This window comes from Typha angustifolia, chromosome 1 (assembly GCF_048772165.1).
Source record: "Typha angustifolia cultivar Huaian chromosome 1, ASM4877216v1, whole genome shotgun sequence".
NCBI classification, from domain to species: domain Eukaryota; kingdom Viridiplantae; phylum Streptophyta; class Magnoliopsida; order Poales; family Typhaceae; genus Typha; species Typha angustifolia.
In genome coordinates, this window is record NC_133239.1 from 7,454,910 (window position 1) to 7,478,116 (window position 23,207).

Below are 23,207 nucleotides of genomic sequence, written 5' to 3' on the forward strand. Positions count from 1 at the left end.
GAGCCATCATCCAAACATTGTAAGTGAAACAATCTGGCGTTACATCATTAGCCTTCATTTCCTGTATAATACTAGGGACCTTTTCTAGTTGTTTCATTTTAGTATAGAGGGTCATCAAGCTATTGTATGACATGGAACTTGATGCAAACCTGAGCTCCCCAAGCAGTAAGTTTACGCTTAGTAGCTGATGCACCCACTACGCGAGGTGACAAAGTTATTGGCCCGAGGAGTCCCGAAAAGGGATGTGAGAGAGTGAAGCAACCGCCCTAGAGGTGATTGTGGCATCAACAGTCACGTGGGACGCAGGAGAAGTGATAATCTTATCATGAGTTTTAGATAGTGCCGCCACTACTAGCACCCGCCATAAAGCTGCTTAGTAGTACCAGGGTGATGATGCTGCCAATACCTATGGTGGACATGAACCCACGACCCAAAATTCTTCTCTGCCCTTGTTCGAAGAGGTCCCTTGCAGCAGTAAGACCGAAATAGCCTCGCTATTGTACTAAGAGGAGTCTCCATAAGCATATAAGTAATTAAAAAAGATATTTTTGACTGTAAGAATAAGGGGGCAGAGAGGATGGAAAAAGACTTCCATTTCACAAATTTTTTGCGACCGGAGACGAATTGAGTTGCTTTTGGTTGGGGGGTGGATAGAGATGAATCTAGGCTCATACTTATATATAAATATTTATATATTTTATAACCTAAACCCATACTTACTTTTCACGGCTTTGGGCCACCTGCTCAATTATGAATATAATCAAATAAACATATCTCGCTGACCACCGCCTCCCCTTCACTTGTTAATTCCTGCTTCTGTAATCCCAGTGGCCCCATCGACCAATACCCCGTAGCTATCCGCAAACTACCACCACCGCGGTACCACCACTGCCGACTATGGAGCGATACCGCACATGGCCGGTCTCCTCGTCCACCTCCGACTCCCGCTTCTCTTCTCGCCCCTTCCACAAACACCAGCATGCTCATCACCCCAAGAAACGGAAGCAGAGCACAGCCATCAAATCCATCCCCCCTCCATCGTCGCCGCCCGCAAGGTTTGGAGATCTCCCGTTCGACCTGCTGACGAAGGTGGCTGCCGCGCTCGATGCGCCGGACCTCCGTGCCGCGAGCATGGTGTGCAGGTCGTGGCGGCAGGCGTTGCAGCCACTGCGGGAGGCCATGGTGCTCTATGTCTGGGGAAAGCGATTCAAGCACGGCCGGTACGCTGGCATGGACATTCGCCCTGATCGCGTTCGTGCCCTTGAGTCTTTCCTCAAGGCTGCTTCCCGTGGGTCCGTCGCTGCGATGGTCGATGCGGGCCTTTTGTACTGGGAGATGGGAAAAAGGGAGAAAGCTAGAGATTTGTACAGGAAGGCCGCGGAGCTGGGGCATCCAGTCGGACAGTGTAACCTTGGCATCTCCTATTTGGAATGTATGGTAGAAACTTTGCCTATCTTCTTTCAGTCCATAAACTATCCAGGAGAATTTAATCTGATGTTGGAAATTATCTCTATATGTCTGAAGTTACTGAAGATATGTTTCTTTAATTTGTTGCATATTTTCTTGGTCCAAAGGTTACCAAAAGAGACCTAATTATCTGATGTCTAATCTCACTTTCCAGTTTTGTACTAGGATACAATAAGATTGTTCACTATAGGATAGGAGAGCTGGATGATTGTTGCCTATCCTTTGTCCATATCAAGATTTGATGGTTACAGTTTTCATTATTGGTTGCTTTCGTTATGTTACTGCTCTTTGTCTATTTTAAATTTGACGTATCAGTTTCAGCTTTAGCTTAGACTGAAATACTAGAGTATGGTCAAAGAGGCAAAAGCTTATGAGAAAATTTAGACAAAATTAGAACCGACCAAAATCATAAATTTCTCAATGTTTTGGTATAGCTTCTAATTACCACTTTGCCTATTTTATATTAAGATAAGTTTAAAATAAGAAAAGAGAAAAGGAGATATATCTTGAAAGTAAGATAATACGAAAAAGTAAATGGAAGGTGAGTATATACATACATAGCATGCAAACTATAGTAAGGGAAATATTGGTATATCTTTGAAGACCTTGACCTAACCCTGTTTATTCATAACATTTGTTTATGGTTATTTTTATACTTTTTATTTTGTGGATAAACCAGAAGACCTCGACGTTTAAGGGGCTGGATACCATAGCAACAAATCTAAAACTCTTTCCATGAGTGACCGGGCTGAAATGAAATACACGTCTTTCCTGTAATAGTTATGGATTTTTATTGGAGTTATGGCCAGTTTATATTGAACCTTTTATTCAATTTATGCATCAAAAACTAGAGTTAGAAGAAATACATTAGCTAGACAGAGAAAAGTGATAAAAGAGATTTTGGCGTTTCTTTGGTTTTAGTTGAAACTCAATCTTACATTCTGAACTTGATCTTGAAGCAGGAGTAGGTTTTGGATCTGTTCTAGTAGAAACCTTTCCTTTAATTTAATGCTGAAATATAAGGTTCTAATACTCAGAAATTCAATTAAAAAGAACAGAACAAGTAATATAGCTTCTTACTCAATATTTCTGGAGAGATTGGGTGCTCTGGAGCAAGTGAAGTAATGAAAGTTACCTAGCTACAGATGAATACACTTCCTTTTCCTTGATCAGTTGGTTGGGTTTGCCAACTTCATTTGAGTAAGCCTAAGTATGAGTTTTTTTCTAGATCAAGTGAAATTAGATGTTATGAATATTAAGTAGTAGATTAGTAGAACTTGGAAGGATTCTTGGTTAATAAGATGGCAATTATTGCTAGCCTGAAAGAATAGTTGGTTGTAAGTTTTCCCTTCTTTGGGAACCATTCAACTATCAGGATATATGTGAAACCTATAGCAATAGGACACTTTTATGGTTAGCAATTATTTCTAGCCTGAAAGAATAGTTGGTTGCTGTTGCTGCTATTCTTCTTTCCAACAATTGTTTCTGTTTCCCTAATGCGATTTTGGATGAATCCCTGCAGCAAAGAGAGTCTTTGTTGCAAAAAGATCTGTTTGTATTATCTGCAAGTTACTATTTCATTGGGTTAGTGCCAAACTTGAAACCTTCTTTTTTAGGGAATTTTCATGTCTTTTGACTATTCTAATTCTTTTATTGCTGAAATCTTATATATAGGAAACCCCTAAAACTTTTAACTTTTAAGCTCAAATTTCAATTACTTGTTCAATTGAGTATCCCATCCCTAAAATTTTATCAATCAGACATATGTTTCATTTTACATCAATATTTGAGTGTTTGAAATAAATTCATAATGATTTTTAAATATATGATATACATTATTGATCAGTTACTCAACAATTTAAGCTTTTGGGTTAATTAATTATCTAACATAATATTAGAGGTTTAGAGCTTAGTTTTTTAGAGGTCGAAAGTTCAAATCTCGATTAGCCTTATTTAACCCTATTTGCTATTATCTATTCTTATGCGGTGTGGATAGCCCTATACTTTATTATCTTTATCTTCCATGTGTGGTGTATGATGGTTGGGGTGGTAAAAAGTATGGCCATGTATTGAAAGGCGGTCCCGAGTGACAAGCAGTCACCCCGCCGCATTGTCCTTGGGCAGAAGGGGGGCGCCAAGATGGTCTAGCATTTTTAATATAAAAAATTAAAAATAATCATTTATAAATATAATATATACTAATATAGTATATATACAAATTTTAATAGTGTACTACACCGAAATATTAAATAACATGATCAAATTCTGAAATAATAATAATTCCTTACTATAATAATAATTCTATTATACATCTACTTCAGTAACTGAAGGTAGAATTGTGGTTATTGAAGATTGAAGGTTACTAGGGCTTTAGGCCTACTGATGCTTCTTGGCCTTGGCCCAGTTGGAAACATCTAAGTAAAAAAGAGGATAACAACTCATTGTCACCTACCATGCGTTGCTCTTTCCCTATGCTTGTCGACCCTTTCTCCTAAGATCATTGTCGATCCTCGCATGAGGGAGGAAGATAAGGTTTTCTCCTTGGATGAAACCTTCCTAGACCGACGGTGGGGAATTTCCCCCTCGACAGCGATCTGAGCCACGAGACTCCCATAGAAGACATCTATGGCCCAAGGCTAAAGACTTAAAGCTTCCGGTAATGGTGTGGCAGCGATCCAAAGGTGCCGACCGACGTATTTCATTGACAAAGTCGCAAACAACAAAAAATAGGTATTTCTAATTTATCCTATTAAATTTTAAATTAAATATGAGGGGTGGAAGAGGATTGACTGGTGAATCGCATGGTGGTCATCAATCACTCCGACGGTCTGATCCCACAACGCAAATTCTGACGAAAAGAAATGAAGATGAAGAAAAGAAAAGTTGCTGCGGTGAGGGAAAAAGGGGAATCTAGGGTTTTATTTTATAGAAGGAACCAAAATTGAATTTGGGAATAGGCCAGAAATTCTGTGGCCACTCCTCTCATTGTGTAACAGACAAGAAGAGGAAAAGGGAGGTGCACATGAGCTCGAATTTCTTTTTCTTTCTAGTTATTACAATGTTAGTGTACCAAAGAAGAGTTAAAGAGAAAAGTTAAATAGCCTGTTTATTGTGATTCACAATAAATTGTATGAAGATGAGAAGACCCGTTCTTTTCTTTTCTAGATTTGTTAGATGCTGTCAAATAGGTTGTCGAAAGCCTCATGAATATTGAACAAAGGATAGTAAATCCATTATTGAAGCCGGTGGATGAAATATAGAGATGAGAGATCACATTGAGATTGAATGAAGATAGGGATGATCTCAAAAAACTTTATACAAGAACTCATGAGAGGCTATATCAAACTGAGATTTTTCTCATCCTTGTGAATTCATTTTTGTAGTCAAGGATGCCTACTACTTTTCTTTCTGTTTAGTTATTTAATTTCCATCTGACATTTTTAAGTTATCATTAGACGTTAGAGTTGTCAAATCAAATAAAATTAGCTTTTAGATCATTTGTGGATTAGGTCTTAAATCGTTGTCTAGAGACATGTTTGTGTTGCTTTGCAGAGTGAGTCTGAAGTAGTGGGTGAAGTACTTGCCTTGGGTTGAATTTTGGTATAACACATCTTCCAATCAACTTCGCAAATGACCTCTTTGAGGTCTGTAAACTCCCACATCAATAATCTAGCTTCCCTATGGCGTTTTTTTCTTGATTAATAGCTGCATAGGTTTGATGTCTTGCTTTTCACGATGTTATGTACCTATATTTTTTGTATGCTATTTATCCTCATATATCTTTTACCAAACATGTCTAGTACCTCGTATTTCTACTCTTTATCATATATTGGTAGCTGTTTTAATATTTTACTGCTGGTGCTATGAACCTTTTTCGACAGCTGATCCACCAGAGCAAGTGGAAGCTGTAAAATGGTTTTATCAAGCAGCGATGTCAGGCAATGCTCGCGCTCAATATAACTTGGCTCTATGTTTGCACAAAGGGCGAGGGGTTGAATGTAATATGCACAAAGCTGTAAGTTATCTTCTTTTGGCGATGCCTTATGCATTTTCAATAATCATTTTAATTCAATACATTCCATTTAGAGCTTTAATTTTTCTATCTCTCAATTTTGCACTGTCCTTTAGAGTAGATTAATAAATTGATATTTTATATTTTTCTAATTATCACAAGTGTGGTTCTAGCCATGACATATCTCATTCTTAGTGTCTCCTATTTTTAGAAAATTAAATTTTAGGGAAATTACAATTGGAAGTAATCTCCTTGTATTTTAAACTTAAGCATTTGACTCTTCGTGTTTAGATAAGATGCAACTGTTAGTTTACCGTTAATGGAAAGGTGAAATTATATTTTAATTCTTATATTAACTCATGGATCAACAATAGAGGGGTACACTTTTTTGGCGAGAGAAGTTATTGGCCACGATCTAGGGACTAGCAATGGTTGGTATCGTTAAATAGATGGAAAAAATAACAATTGTACTTTGGTCTAAATCATAGAAGGTTAAATGCTTAAATTGAAAATTGATGCGCTCTGATACTACTTTGATGGGTTCTTGTACCAAAAGATCGGTTACGGAATAATTCCTTAAGATCTGAATTTATTGCAGAAAACAGTCCGTGCAACCGTGGGAAAATATTCGTCAAATATTCTCGGTAGTCAGAAAATTACGAAACCAATTAGGTTAGATTTGTAACTTCCTGATCTACAACTTTCGTATTTATGCCCTTCGCAGATTCGAACTGTAGCAGAGACGAAAACATAGAATAACTTATGGTGGTGACGAGTAGAGTGGATGTTAGGGTTATGGATGGGTATAGAGATGAGGGTGGATTTTGGATGTGATTAAGGAAAGTAAACGAATGGAACGAAGTGGTTGAGATCCCAAAAAAGAGGAGTGGCTCGACAGTCGAGGGAGGTTAGAAGTTATGGATGGGTATGAAGATGAGGGTGGATTTTGGATGTGATTAAAGGAAGTAGACGAATGGAACGAAGTGGTCGAGATCCCAAAGAAGAGGAGTGACTCGACAGTCGAGGGAGGTTAGAAGTTAGGAGAAGCCTTGCCAATGATAGAGGTGGAAGGATGGTAAAAAGGGAGGAGAGAGAAGTATAGAGAGAAGATAGGAGGCAAGAAACTAATAATCTAATAGCATAATGAAATTGGCTGTCATCTATATTTTTATAGAAGCTAGCCAACAAGTCCTAAAACAATATGAAATCCTAATTCTACAAGATTCCTATCAATCACGTTCGAATACACCCGATTGCGTTCGAACGTGCTCGATCGTATTTGAATGCACTCAAAAAGCTCCATCTCTGGATGTGCGAACGTAATACAGGCGTTCGAACGCGGGCGTTCGAACTCGCTCGATCGCGTTCGAATGCACAATATGTGTTCTTTGTATTTGTGAAACTGATGCAAGCGTTCACAAAGGCGTTCGAACGCGATCCTTCCTGCGTTCGAACGTGACCTATATGAATTTTATTTTAATAAAAATAAATAATTAATGCAATAAGAAAAGATCCTAACTAAGTGTATCAAAAATACATGAGGATTACTAGCAATTAAGCCAAATTGTGGGAGGGTAAAGTGTAATTTGCCCTTAGACTTTTTATTGCAATTGCTTATTTTGGATCAAAATTTCTTTACGTTTACTAATAAATTACCATGTTGCATTTCTTTAGTGAAAAATTTCATCTTAAATGCTAGGATTTTGATTGTAAAGCTACTCTTGCTTATGACATACTAGCTTTGAGTAGAAAGGGGATTTACAAACTAAAAATCAAAGATAAAAGAACAAACTTAAAACATAGATAAAAAATTTAAGTATGCAAATGTATGTACAAATTGTGATAATATTGAAAAACACAATTTTTTACTTCAAGAATGAGAAATGCAAATTACAAGCTTAATGTTTCATATGGGTATGTTTTGAAGACATAAAAAAGAAAAGCAAGGAAGAGGGAGGAAAATAACACTAAGATTTAAAGTTGTTCGGCTAAGCCTACATCCACTCCAATTTTTCTTAAAATTCACTATGCAGTAAAAGTATAAACTATTACTTCCTAAAGTGCTAGCGGACATTTATATATGAGATTTATAGCAAAAATCTCTCCCCTTAAAACAATATTTGTTTTGTGTCAAAAAGTCCATTGACATTTTTTCAAGAGATCTATCCGATCCTTCACTCACAAATTAAGAAAGCTCTTCTACCTTCTTCACAGATAGTCTCTAAAAGAAAGAATATATAAAGTGTGTAATCGCTCACAAAAAATTTGATTTACAAACGAAGCTCAGAAAAAAGAAATGTTAAATTGTGATATTCTCTTCTTCTCTAATATAGGCTGAAAAAGTTTGTTCGTTTTTGTCTCCCTTAATTTGCTATCCAAACTCTTGCTTTAATATGAGGCATGAACATCTTTTTATAGGCTTGAAAGGACTTCCCCATTTGTCAGCATTTAAGACTCTTTTGCAAAACTTTCAATATGGCCAGATTAAGGCCAGATCTTGTTCTCTGAGTTGAAGCACCTTTGGATTGAGAAAATATTTGAATTTTTACTCTTTGTTGGAAACAAAGTAGTAGATATTTGAGACTTTTGAGTTCTCTTTCCAACCTGATGAAAATCACATCAAATTGACAATTGGTTGAAAAATTATAGCTAAGAGGCAAACCTATCTCTAGATAGTACCATGCTAAAATACAGCTATGATTAATCAATTTTTAGGTCCTATTTCATATAGCTGAAGTTCGAATATAATTAATCTGTGTGTATTATAGTTAATTAAGGTACTTTCCACAGAAAGAGGAATCACATCTATCAGAGCACTCTATAGAAAGTTATGATAAAAATATCAAACATGTGTCAAGACTTTGTTTGTAATACCATTTTGCAGTCTCTAACTTAGGGCATAAGTTTGACACATAAAACATGTGAATAAAAAAAATCTCACTATAGAAAGATGTAGATAAATGAGTCTTTTTTTCAGATAAAAAGAATCACATTAATACCATATACCAGTTAAAACTTATATATGGAATGCCAACACATATTCAGAAATATTTCAGCCTTTGGGTTAAATTGAAAATGTTTATCATTTGCTAATTGCTATTATAAGAAACTTGTTTGCTATCATCAAAATAGTGTACTAAATAGTAAATACATTGTTTATCAGTATCAAAATAAAATTCCAAACTCATTGAAGTCTTATGACTAACAAAGTACATACATATTCTATTTTTTTTAAAGACTATCTTCTTCATCTTGTAAAGAGTGTTCAATCTTGTCCACGCAGGGTTTTGGAAGGGGATAAGAATACAACTTTGCCCTCACTTTTTAGGTTGTTTCCAAGACTTGAACTCGTAGCCTCTTGGATGCAAGAGGCAAACCTTACCATCAAAAGTGATGCCCTCTCATCTTTTTCATCCTTAGTTTAATTGAGGAAGTATATACTTCCTTCCATTTTCATTGTAGAGATATGCCAACATTGGGTGTTCTTCACATCTCAATTTGCATCTGTTATCGTAATTTATCCTTCCATGGAAGTGTAGACACGGTAAAGTTGAAATATGTTCAGTCTGCGAGATATCTAGTCTTTTGTATTAATACACAAAAGACCATTATCAAATATTTGGAGATAGAAGGTGAGTTATTTTAAGCAATAAGAGTTCCTTAAAAGTTTTGATGCCATTATCTCCTTTCTCATGCAAGTCCCTATAACTTATTCCCTTTATTCGCGAGAACAGAATCTCTCATATATTGTGGCTTCATAATTTTTCTTTCAGCTGAACAATGTGAAGATGTTCATCTATGAATCCAACATCAGTGCATAACCTTGGCATTAATATTTCATCTTAAGATGTCAAGAATATTATATATATATAGCTTAACCCCATTTATTGACTCCTTTTTGCATTCTCTTGGTCATCTATATATTTTTTCATATTCCCATAACATATTTCCCAGTTTGTCCATTCAAAAATTTCCTCTATTAAATTTCCAGTGTATAATCTCATAATTGTTTCATTGTAAGATTCCATTTACTAGAAGATAAACAACCCGAACTAATTGAATAACTGACTGACTTTTGAATTATGCCCTACCATTGCTATCCTTTAAAGTTTAGAGATATGGAACAATGCTAGTTGGTATTAGATCTTGCAAAAATCAAAACCTTATTACTGGGAGCATCTTCTTTTTATGTCATCAATTTCTTCAAGATGTCTGCAATCGATTTTAAGGCTAAAATCCTAGCTTCATTCTGCTACTCGTCCTACCGCATATAGTAGAAGAGCATTTAAAAGCACATGCATCTGGTTTCAGATTGATTGCTAGTTTGCCACATAAGCAACATATAACAACCAGTGCAGGACCAAAGGGTTCAAACTGTGTTAAAAGAGATAATTTGTGAATAAATTTTGATGACAAACAACCAAACTGATTGGAATTTCTTTATTTTACTAATCATCCTCTAAATTCAGATCTTGTACACGATTTTGAAGATTTATCAAACATCATCATAAAATCTTTGACTTTTTATGATGAAAGATAGGGTATTCTGGTCCATATTTTGCAATTTCATGAACTTTCTCAAGTGTGTGATTAGGAAGAAATATTGCTTCAATAGTCATTCGGGGACAAGCTGCTTATTGTAGCAGAAGTTTATGGTCTTGCTCTCATAATATTCTTGGAAGTCTGATAGTCATTTACCTTGTATGCATAGTCCAATGGATTCTTAATTCTCTAGATATGTTTGGGGCATTCATGTTGGTCTCAGAAATATTTATACATGATATGCGATATCCTGGTGATTCAATCTGCATGATGAGGAGCTTTCAGTGAAAGCTAAGGTTCTTGGCTTCTTGCATTCTGTCACATTCAATTTGGGTAAATTAGACTATGCAATTCATCAGTTGGGTTAGAAAAGTGCATAACTAGTGTTACCAATTCTAGTATAAAAAATCCTTTGTTTGTTTTTACTATGCTGTTTCTATTTCCTTCTCATATCTATTCCTTTCTCTTTTTTTCTATTTTTACTGCTGAAATCAGAAAGTTTTGAGATTTAGACATCAGTGACATATTACACAAACGAATGTATCAGTGCAGTTCTTTCTTCAGGAAATTAGTCTTAAGTCAATTATTGTTATTATACATTTGTTATTTATGGTGTTTAAGGTTATATTTGCTTTTTCGTAATTGTTTAGGGTGTTATTTGTTTATTGTCATTTGTAAGGTCTATATATAAACTAGCTTTTTACACAATCAGTTTAATGAAGAAATGAAATTTTTTTGAGATCTCCAATATGAGTTTTGAGTATGAAACCCTTGTTGAGATAGGTGTGAAACCCCATTCTTTTTCTTTTTCTTTCACCATCATCGTTCCTAGAATTCTAACGATCTAATTGTTTCACATCATTTTGGTATTAGAGTGATAGGTTTTTAAGATTCAAATTTTCTCCAAATTATATTTTTTGTCTCCGTCCCCCATTAATTTACCCATGCTACTCATCTTCCCCAACCTTTATCACCAGTGTTACCATGTATAGATGGGTCCGCCTTCCAGGTTCTATGTCGCTCTTGTCCTTCATTTGACACTTGCATCACGAATATCGGATCATTATCGCATGAGGAGATCGTCGTTGTAGAGGAGCGAGAGGAATCAGTCATCAATCTAAAATTGCGAAGTAAGATTCGACCCAACGTGGAGTATTCTTGCATTATCCGATAGTCCATCATGGCCTAAATCAACCTTCTTCTTTGCTATTGATGAGCAAAAAAAAGAAAAAAATTTCGCATCTCAACGAATTTTGAATTTTCAAAATTTTGAATTTTGTGAATTTTGAATTTTGTGAATTTTGAAATTTTGAATTTCAAATTCTAGTTGCTTATCCTTTCCTTGAGATTTCAACAAATCTTTTTCCCTAACCCTCTCAGCAAATCCTAACTATCCAAAAACTACCCAAACCTATTCCAAAGTTTAAATTTAAAAATTTTCCCCCAAAATATTAAAATTCCCTTTCTTTTCTTTCTTACCGTATCTACCAAAAATTCAAATTTTAACTTCCCCCCAAAATACCAAAATTCTCTCACCTTGACCAACTTATTAAACTCAAACCTACTTGAACCCAAACCAACCTAAACCCAAACCAAATTAGCTTACCAACTCAACCATATCCAAATCTATTAGCACCTAACCCAATCCGACCCATTAGTCTTAACCCCAACCCCATTTCCACCTTAGCCTTAAGTTATCTTCAACCTCAACATATCTGATAAACCTACCTTAATGTCAACCCAATTCCTTCCTTTACTAGACTCCTCATAGCCACCAACTTCTCCACCACCAGTAGGTGCTTTCCACTGATGCTGTAATGCCCCCGCCTGGCACGGGCACGTGCATGCCCACGCGCTCACACGGCATACGCGATGCATGCGACAGGTCGGGTGGAGCTCGTCACGCACAGATACTCTCCTATGCACATATAATTATGACATCATCAAATAATACCTACTAACACATTCATACTCACATAATCCATTACCAAATATATCATATTATTAACCAAACAAATCTGTTAAAATATGAATATCCAAGTCCACAATGATATACACTAGACCACTACCTAATCTGGCAGGACTCACACAAGCCACAACAAACTATCAAGATACAACTAAACAACGGATACACAAGTGCACTATGATTCGACCTGTATTATACAAATCATTGTCTAATACAAAAGAGTACAAATATCAAATAATGGTGTAACTCAATTTCTATATAAACTATCATCTATATCGTCTCGCATCTATAGCTCACCTCATCATCGCTCTAAAATATCTTCTCGAGATATCTCAAGTCGCTATCACGCATCACATATCTAAAGGGTTAGAAAAAAATAGAGTCATGAGCAAAAGACTCAGTGAATAGACCTTACCCCGAATCAGTGATGCCAAACAGAGAGAAAATCATATACTGAATAATATAAATCAGAAAGAGCATCATGTCATGAATGAGTATATGAGTGTATCCTCAATAATATATAAATAAAAAATAGATAATATGTCATAACTGATAAGAGTACATAATCCTCGACAATGAATAAACATGTCACCACGTCATACGATCATCATAACTCTCTCTCTAATATGATACATAATGCATGCTGACCATGACAATGCTTTGATATTAAATGCAACCATATATGATGTATATTAACCACTCAATAATCAGGTAATCAGATAATGAAATTATATGCATTTTTCAACATCTCAGTCATCAATGCCATCTCTATATATTATCATCATACTAGACCACTGTGCATAATCAACATCCGGTACTTGATCTCAACATCCTGCCCGTAGGCTCAAAACATACCCTGCCATACGCTAAGGGTATCTCAGTCATAATCATACCCTGTCATACGCTAAAGGTATATCAAAATCCATCCAGATTGGGCACCCTCTTAGCTGATAGAAACCTCGTGAGGATAACTCGTCACGTATGCCCTAGTGAACGGCATGTGTCTGATTGTCTGTGCGCACAGACTCAACTGACCTCGAACATGGGCCACGAGATATCGCATATTAGTGACAATAATCATCACTCCAGGCACCCCTAACCCTGGCGCCTACTCGGGTATCCTCAGACTTTCTATCAACTATCCTATCAATCACGTTTCATGTTTTCCTTCTAAATGCCAGATCATATGCATATATCCAGTATGATAACAAGTCAACGCATAATAGGAATTTTAGATGGAACAGGAATCAAGAGAAAAATGATGCAATGCAGTCTCTAACCATGTATCTAACACATACATACTCCTACTAGTCTATCACATGCACACTCATGCTAGAGATCATCTCGGTATACAATTATAGCAGTAGAATCATCTTCAATCATTTCTATATATCACCAATATACTCATATTTCAGATCAGCCTAATCAAATGTATGATAAAATATGCTTGATTGAAATCATCTCTAGATAAAATCATAATCATGCTGGAGGCCAAAACATGCATATACATAATATATAATATATTCTAATTTGAGAAAGGTATCTAGGGGATAAGACTACTCACCCTTGATCAGAAGACATAATCCACGTATCCCTCACATCCGTCGATCAACCAAGTAACAACTCATCGCTAGTAAGGTCCACGGGGTTTCAAATAAGGAGTTCGGGATCTGAAAATATTTAAATAGTATGATGTTAGCCGTTTATCTAATTAGAATTAATTCAATTAAAATATAAAGGTTTGTTAGGCTTAGGTTCACTTCTTTTTATTTTTGATTACATAACTAGATCTATATTGTAGGTACGATTCAAATACTATAATTATACTATTATCATAAAATGCTAATTATAGTATGAGGGGAAGAGGTTCATTTTCTTTTATATAAGAATATTTCTAAATTTATAATTATAAAATAAAATAAAAGCTAAATAACTATAAGTATAAACAAGGTCTAATTATAATTAGTTTTATAATTCATACCCTATCTTGATTAATTAGGGACTATGTAGTCTTTACTCGATATAATAATAAATAAATAACTAAATGGGCCTAGTATTTAATTTGTTGCAAAATAATAATACATAATAAATTAATAGAATTACCTAAAATGTATTATAAGAATATTAGAATATAAATCTAATAATTATAATTTACAGATCTGTATATATTAATCTAATAAACATATAAGTAAATAAATAAATAAATATAAGTATTACCTATATTTGTGTGTAATAGTTTATAACTTAATTAATCATAATTAACAATAATTATGTTGAGGAATATACGTTATTATTAAAATAATTAATGTCTAAAATTATCTGTATTAATTAAGAAAGAAATGCCTAAATAAATAATAATAAAAATAAAATAAAGTAAAAAATAAGTATGATGGGCTTGGTCTAGCACTGGCATGCTACAGTGCTGGGTCGAGCCTAGTATTGTCGTAGGAACAAAAGAAAGAGAAGAAACAGCTGAGGAAGAGGAAAAAGAAACGAAGAAGAAGGAGGAAGAAGGAAGAGAAGGGAGGGAAGTGCAGACCCGGGTCGGCGGGGAGGGCACCAGCTGCTGCTGGCTAGCCAGCGGCCGGCCTTTCGTCGGCGGCTCGGCTCCGACGAGCCCGAGCTCGGGGCAAGAAAGAGAAAGGGCGAGAGAGAGGAAGCAAAGGAAAGAGAGGGGGAACGAGGGATCTCACCGGCAACGGTGGCTTCGGGGAGGTGGCGGCGGGCCGACGTTGGCAACAAGCAGAGGAAGGAGTGCGAGAGAGAGTAGAGTGAGAGAGTGATCGAGAGAGAGATAGAGAGAGAAATTTAAAGAGAGAGAAGGAAGGCGGTGGAGGAGGGGTAGCGGCGGCGCCGGGGCCCGTCGCGGCCAGCTGGTCGCAGCCAATTGACTGCGGCAGTGGCAGTGGGCGCGTGGCGCCCCACCACGCAAGCTGCATAAGCGCTTTTCTTAAGACAACGCAGACTTGATGAAGATGGTCTATATGTTGCTCCTGAGATCGACTGTAGATAAAGATGTCATCAAAGTATACGACTAAAAATTGTCCCATAAAAGTTCGTAATATTTGAGTCATCACTATCATAAAAGTACTTGGAGTATTAGTCAAGCCAAAAGGCATGACCATCCATTCATATAACCTATCTTTTGTTTTAAACGCAGTTTTCCATTCATCGTCAGGGCGTATACAAATTTGGTGATAGCCACTTTTTAAATCTATCTTTGAAAAGATTGTGGCTCTTGCCATCATGTCTAGCATATCGTCCAAACGAGAAATAGGAAAACGGTATTTTACCGATAATGGCGCAGCTATCAATGCACATGTGTCAAGTTCCATCTTTCTTTGGCGTTAACAATGCGGGAACTGCGTAAGGACTTAGACTTTCCTTCCAAAAACATTTTCTTAATAACTCGTCAACTTGCTGTTTGAGTTCAATATGTTTAGTTGGGTTAAATCTGTAATGAGACAAGTTAGGAAGAGATGCACCCAGGACGAAATTGATAGCATGTTGAATATCTCACATTGGTGGCAAGTTATCTGGGAGATCCTCCGGAAAGACATCCGAGAATTCCTCAATCACGGCAGTGGTTTCAAAAGAAATTGATTCATTAGGCTCATTTAGGATTTCTTGAGCAACAAGAATCGGAGTAGGAGTTCCTTTACTCATCTCACGTTCAATGCTTTGCGCACTAATCAGGCTGACTTTATTGTCCGAGTGGATGGGATCATACTTCTTTTCCATCTTATCATTTCTAGGCTGTGATGGAAGAATTTTGATTTTCTTACTCTCGTGTTCAAACATGCAAATATTTGAACGACCATAAATATGCATATCATTATCAAATAGCCAAGGCCTTCCAAGGATAATTTGACCCACATCCATGGTCAATATATCTCACTAGATTCTATTCTTATAAGTCGTGAATTCAATTAGAACCAAAAAACGCTCTTTTATCTCTAGCGTGGTTAAATTGATCCACAAAACCTTATAAGAATTATGATAGGAAACCGCGCTCAAGTTTAGTTTAGAAATAATGGTGGAGGACACGGCATTTATGCAGCTCACACTATCCACAATTACTTTGTAATTTTTGTCTTCAATTTTTGTGAACGTGTGGAAGATGGAGCTATGCCTCCAATCATCATTGACTTTAGGTTGAGATAGGGCACATTTGATGACATGTAACCTTGTGGAATCTATGTGCCTTAGGCATCCTAGAGTATCTTCCTCTTCGTCTTTAAAATCTCCTTCACCGTCTATATGGTGAACATATCCATCAAAGTCTTGTTCGGAGTTTTTTTTGAAGGGTTCCTCAAATAAGCTTATTTTATATGGGCTTGCACAATTTGCAGCAACATATCCATAGCCTTGACACTTTTAGCATTTGACCCAGGGATTAATTTTAGAAAAGTCTTTCTCGACACTCTTACCTTTGTATTCTACTTTGGATTGTGAAGAGCTAGGAGCAGATCGATTAAAAGATTAATTGGTAGATTTGGCTTGATGAGGACCTGTGGTGGATTTTTGAATTTGAGGTCTTGTTTCGTAATTTCTTGAGATGTGGTTAGGTCTAGACTCCTAGTCTTGAACTAAGTTGTAAGCTTTTTTTATAGTATTAACGTTACGGGCAAAAAGTTCACTTCTCAAATATTTGCGCGGGTCAGTTCTAAATCTAGACAAGATTTGCATGGGGGTTTCCGACTCGATTACGTTGCTCCGAACTAGCAATTCATCAAAAGCTGCAATGTAATCCTTAGCTGACTTACTCCCTTGGGTAAGTAGGTTCAATCTGTCTAGAAGTTTAGAGTAATAAGAAGGTGGAGATATTTACGTTTTAGCTTATTTTTCATATCAGCTCACCTCTAATCTGACGAAGAATCTCAACGTTGGTCCAATATTGATTTGCTTGCCCAGTCAATTTCATGGCAGCAAATCTGACCTTTCGGGTTTTTGATATATCATACCATTTAAAGTGACGATTCATGTCTTTGATCCAGTCCAAGAAGTACTGTAGATCTAAACGACTATCAAACATCGGAGTATCAACTTTAATGCATCAAAGGTACTATTCATCAGGATCTTGCTTATTCCCTTGAAAGTGTTGACGAGGTAAAAGAGTGGGAGATTCACCATGTTCAGGGTCAAGGCGGTAATTATTTTGAAGAGTGGTGTGCTCACGGGGTCTTTCTACCTTATGTAGTCGTTCGTCGGTCACCCGTTGATACCCAAGCAAAGTATCTTGAGTATCTCTGACTCGTTGAACTAAGATACCTAGTTGACCTGTAAAGTTCTTCATAAGTTTGGGATCCATACTTCTACTGCTGAACTCACTAGAATCACTGAGAAGATAAGCTTTACCTCTACGTGTTGCCATACACTAATATGCAATGAATAAGTTAAGTGTTGCTTTTATTTTATTTTATGCTTGCTAATTTAAGCAAAATTAAATAGTGTTGTAACCTAATGGAATGCAGATGTCCCCTAAATTTGATCCAATACAAATGTCTTGATCTAAATGATATGATATGATATGATATAATATGATATGATATGCAGTCAAGAAAAATCTTAAAAGTGAATACTCAATTGAATTTAAATTTCTAATCAGGAAATTCAAAGACTAATGCCAAGATTTAATAGTTTTTAAACAAAAGTCACATTTAATAAATGTCAAGCCCTTTAAATTTCTTTCCAAAAATTAACATAATATTAATATTCTATTCGGCAAGACTAGTGTTGTTATAATATTAACATAACATAATATTAATATTAATATTAAATTTCTTAATATCAAGACTAAAGCATATAAGGTTTCTATGTAATCTTTCCCTCACTAGAAAAGTTTAGAGATGATACTAGAAAAGAATGGCCCAAAAGTATTTAATATGATGAAAAGAGCGTGTACCTGACTATCTAAAAAAATGAAATTTAATTTTTTTTTCAACTCTTCTTTCTCCTCTCTTCGTCCACTATTACTTGTGGTGCAGGTCCCTTCTGTCAGCACAAATGAACGACACAACAGCAATGTCGACGGTGTCAGCAGCAATGCCTAAGACAATTAAGAGATCAGACGGTCTAGCGGTAGTGGTCACAGTCAGCCATGGTGGAGAACAAGGCACAACGATCACTCCCTCCGGTAGGTAGTGATCAATCTCTATGAAGGTGACGGGAGATCAAAGCATGGGCGTCGGGTGCAGGCATCAAGAGGGACGGCATCGCCAGTGAAGAATGAAGTCGTCGGCGGCGAAGAAAGAGGGCATCGCTATCGAGAAGTCCTAGTAGCGGCGTTGTCGGTGGAAGGCGTCGATGCAGCGTCGCTATCATCGGGTGGAGCAAACGGGTAGAGGCAGCGTCGTCGGGTGGAGCAATGGCATTGAGGCGGTGTCGTTAGGTGGAGCGACGGTGTTGGGGCGGCGTCGTCGGGGCCGGGCAAGTAGTGATAGGGAATTGGGCTAGGGCTCGGTGTGAGGTGAGGGGAGGTTGGGGATGAAGATGGCTAACGGGTTGAGATGATGATGACTAGCCGGTTGAGTTAGATTAATAGGTTTTGGGTTTTGGATTAATGGGTTTTGGGTTTAAGTTTGATGGGTTTAATGGGGTTGGGTTGGGTTGGAAGTATTTGGGTTAATGGGTGTGAGTGAGTTTGGGTTAGGTGGCTAATGGGTTTGGGCTTGGAGCTGATTTGAATGGATTGATTTCAATTTAGGGAGGGGAAATTTCAAAAATTGGAAATATTGGAGAGAGAAGAAAAAAAGGCAGTTTGGTAGAAGTTTAGGAAAGATGGGATTTGTTGGGATGTTGAGAAGAAAAATGAAATTTTATAGGAAGTTTAGGGAAAGGAGTTTGTTGGAATTCTAAGAGAAATTAAAAGCCAAAATGGAAAATTCGAAATTTCAAAATATTAAAATATTGAAATTTGATTTTTTATTTTTATTTTTATTTTTATAGCAAAAGAGACGTGCAGTTTTTTTTCTTTTTTTTCAATCTATAATGAAAATAAAGATGAATCTAGGCAGCAGATCAAGTAGATCACTAAATAATGCAACAACCAATAATTTTTTGAAGGACTTGGAATCTTACGTGGTGGTGATTCTGCTATGACAACGGACTCTTTTTATTCCTTGTCGACAGTAATTTCCTTGCTCGTCGTGCGTTGGATTTTTTGACGTTCCGGTGTTCGTGGAGCGATTGGTCGTGCGAAGAACAAATGTGGAGTGGTGTAGAACCCAGGAGGAGGGATATCTATAAACTGGGATCCTTCGCTCTAATGGCAAAAATGATGAAACGTGGTGGAGAGAGAGATGAAGAAGGAAGTATGAAAGAAAGGAATGGGGTTTCATACCTCCACCTTAAAAACGGTTTCACACCAAAATTCTTTAGAGAGCAAAATCACATAAACTTTCATTAACCTTCAAAGAAAATATAACGGATTTATATATAGACCTACAATGGAATTAAGCAAAAAACATCCTACATAGAAGATAAACAAAAAACATCCCAAATAAATAAAAATCATAACCAAATTTCTATAAGAAGAATCATCAACTGTCGATGCCTTCTGTGCTGGTACACACGCCATCGAGTCCTATCAGTGATGTCCGCATCAGTTCACCATTAGAAAGTTTTAGTTAGATGTTTAATTCTTCTTTGGATGGTTTTTAATATGTGTCTTTTATTAGGCTCCTTAGCCATTTTATTAAATCCTTATTAAAGTCCTTTCAATTTAGGCTAAATTACACCTAGACCTCTTGAACTATGACCCATTATCACTTATATTCTCTAAAGAAAAGAAAAAAATGTGACACTAAGATTGGTGACTGAAAAATTAATTTATAAAATTGCCCTCTATCCTTGTGCATATTTGGGATGTAGTGAAAGAGAGAGTTTGATAGAGACTGGGAGCAATAGAGAGCACAAAGAGAAATTTGAAGCAATATCACCATATAACTTGGTATTGAGAGAGAAAATGTAGGGATAGGAAAGGGGAGAAAAGTCAAGAGAGATTGAGAGGAAGGAGAATAATAGGAAGCGAGAGAGGGAAATGTTGGGAGAAGAGGAGAAGGAAAGAGTATAATTGTCCAGTATAAGTTTAGGGAGGAAGATGAGAAAATATTCCGGATAAATGAGAGTAAAAATTAATCTTGCATCATTTGCATATTAATTCTGGACAGAAAAGAGAACAGTAGGCTAATGGAAGGGTCTGTTTTGAAACATTTGAATTATTCAGTGGAGCATTGTGGATTGGAACACCCTTTTAGCTAAATCACCAATAACATGCCATATATGTAATAGTCAAAGTTTATGTGCCACTTGATTCTATCCTTTTGCAACTAAATTCATAAATCAGGTCAGATTTTAATATCTAAAAAAAGTCATACCTAGTTAATTTATCACCTTATTCATAATTAGTTAATTCTATTAGGTCACTGATAGATTATCAGTGCTGAGGTAGTTGCTCGTCTTAGTTTTCTAATGTACCACTGCTAGGTTACTTTCCCAAAAATTAATACTTGTTGGCCTATTCACAAGCTTGACCTACGCTTTAGGTCTAAAAATTAAAATCTAAATATTGTTCCAATAGAAGATGCTATAGGGACCTTGTGGAATGTCAGGTATCGTGTCACCACATTTGTTGGAGTCGCATGCCTGGACTCATGAAAATCATTTTCTAGAAGTCCGGTTGGCCAAAAGGTCCAAAAGGATCAAGGCCAACCTAACACTCCAGTAGTCCCTCTAGAATCATTATGATAAATGGTTCTATGGCCTCAAAATCTCCAGAGTTTTAAATAGAATCACTAGGCTTCCGCCTATGTGGAGTTTGAGGAGGTGACGTGGAGTTTGAGGAGGAGACATATGTCACCTTACCCTCATCTTTGGAAAGGCTATTTTAAGACTTCAACTCATAATGCAAGAGACAAGCCTTATCAACACACCAGATGGTACCATCTATCCTAAATAAAATAACTCAATTTAATTATTAATAGAATTCCAGTTTTTTTCTTTTTTGTCTTGTTTATCATGCATTCCTTTGTTATTACTATTATTATGGTATTAATATTATTATTATTATTACTATTATTATTATTATTATTATTATTATTATTATAATAATAATAATAATAATTATTATTATTATTATTATTATTATTATTATTATTATTATATGTTTCTTTCATACCCATGTTCAGCTTATCATGCTTCAAATAGAAAAATACTACTTATTGGATGAACTTCCTGCTGTTAGAACATCTTTGTTGCAGTGATCTGTACTTTATCTGCACTGGTTTTAATGTGTCAAAATGTGACAGAAACAACAGACTTGCTAGCAACTTCTTTTGGAATGATCTAAACTTTAGATGAGCCATGATCCATGTCTCTGAGCACTTCTTCAGAGTTGACATCTGGTTTATCTTACAGTCTCACCACCTCATATGTGGATGGTCTACAGTTCCAAGTTAGTGCCGTAGAACCACTGTAGCAGAAGTGCAGTGATAAGTGAAGGGTACTATCCAGCTTTTTGGCTGGGGCAGATTCATGGAAATTGAAACATAGTATGTTATTATTGTGATATTTTAATTTTAAATGTAGGCGCAGATGTTCCTTTATTGTCTATTCAACTAACTATTTTATGGTTTTCGTTCTTTTGGGGGAAATCTTTTCTTTTTTTGTTTCTTATGCAATTTAAATCTTTGTTGAGTATATAAACTGTTTATCAATATTACTTCATGGATACTATATGGAACTGAGCAAAGTGTATGATTCAGGCAAAGTGGTATAAACAAGCTGCAGAGGGGGGAAATGTACGTGCCATGTATAATACTTCCTTGTGTTATTTCTCTGGTGAAGGCTTTCCACAGAACACTCTTTATGCAAAAAGATGGATGAAACTTGCAGCAGACTGTGGTCACAAGAAGGCTCAATATGAGCATGGCCTTAAAATCTTTTTGGTATGTCGATAACTTTACATGCATTTTTTTTCCCTCTATTTGGAGATAGTTTGTCAATAATTTTAAGAGGAGCTCTAGCTGCCAGGACTCTTTATTTACAATATAAGAATTAAAGATTTAAAAAATGAAGAAGGAAAAGTAATCTCTTTTCAGATTGAGTGGGTCATTGACTTTTCTGTTTGCCCTCTATACAACTTGTCGCAATATACAATCTGCCAAGATCAGAATTCCTTGCATAACCTTATTGTTATTAGGAATACATAACAATCGTCTATTGCCCTTGATATTTGGTAATGTTTTAGTGTAACAATAATTACATTATTCAACTTGATTGACTTGCTTTGAGTATTTCTTCTACGCCTATTTATATGTTTATTTCTTTGCTAGTCAGGGGATTGGGTGAGGGCCCTTGTGTACCTTGAATTGGCCACACGAGCTGGAAACACTGCTGCTTCACATATCAAGAATGTGATTTTTGAGTCACTCCCACAAAATAGTCGAGATCAGGTGATGTCAGTGGTTAACACATGGAAACCATCACAATATCGTTGCCGATAATAAAGAATTGGCTGTTCACTTCCTCCCAAGGAACTGTTCATATTAGGGACTAGTACCCTTCTCTTATCTTTTGATTTTATTTTTTTTATTTGAGAAAAAAATATAAGGGACTAGTACCTTGCATGCCGTTACTTGTAATTATCAGCAAAGCAATGCAATTCTACACAGCATGACTGCATCATTGTGATAAATCTGATTTGATAGGAGGGAATGCCTTTCTCCCTGAGAAAGATGAATCGGATTTTTATTGCAACATCATAGATGTAATACTACAAGTAATCTTTGAAGAACAACTTGCAAGTGATACAGAGGAAAAATCATTCTCACCGGTGGCGTTCATTTATAGTACACTACTGTTTGAGTAATGGTGATGTTTTAGTATGTTAGGTGTGTACCTACAAATATAGTCCCATAATGGTGGATTAGTTTGAATATACTGTAGCACAACGGTCTGCTCCAGACTACGATTTCATCTTGATGAAAAACTTGCATGCATGGGAATTTTCTGGATGAGTTATTGGGATATTTTGGCCGCTTCTCCAAATGTTTATTGGAGTTCATTACCGTCAAATGGCTTACTAAATTGAGGTTTGGAAAGTGATGGTTGTAGAGGGAGATTACTAGTTAGAATACTTTATGGTGAAGTTCCTTTAATGGGGTACCTCTTCTGTCATCAGGACTCTCATATCTTTCATCTATAAAAAAAGAAAAAGGA

At 36.2% G+C, this 23,207-nt stretch overlaps 1 protein-coding gene across 2 annotated transcripts; it reads left to right on the top strand.

Moving 5' to 3' along the window:
* The first annotated feature begins 775 nt into the window (after nucleotides 1-775).
* On the top strand, nucleotides 776-22,683 carry LOC140758193 (F-box protein At1g70590). Of its 2 annotated transcripts, none has more exons than XM_073094289.1 (4): nucleotides 776-1,432; nucleotides 5,349-5,482; nucleotides 21,752-21,934; nucleotides 22,326-22,483. In XM_073094289.1, exons 1-4 carry the CDS (start codon nucleotides 898-900, stop codon nucleotides 22,335-22,337), a joined length of 864 nt encoding a protein of 287 aa, XP_072950390.1. In that variant the 5' UTR covers nucleotides 776-897; the 3' UTR covers nucleotides 22,338-22,483. The 2 variants fall into 2 exon arrangements, with proteins under 2 accessions (XP_072950390.1, XP_072950384.1); XM_073094283.1 differs by having other exon boundaries at nucleotides 777-1,432; nucleotides 22,322-22,683.
* The last annotated feature ends 524 nt before the right edge of the window (nucleotides 22,684-23,207 follow it).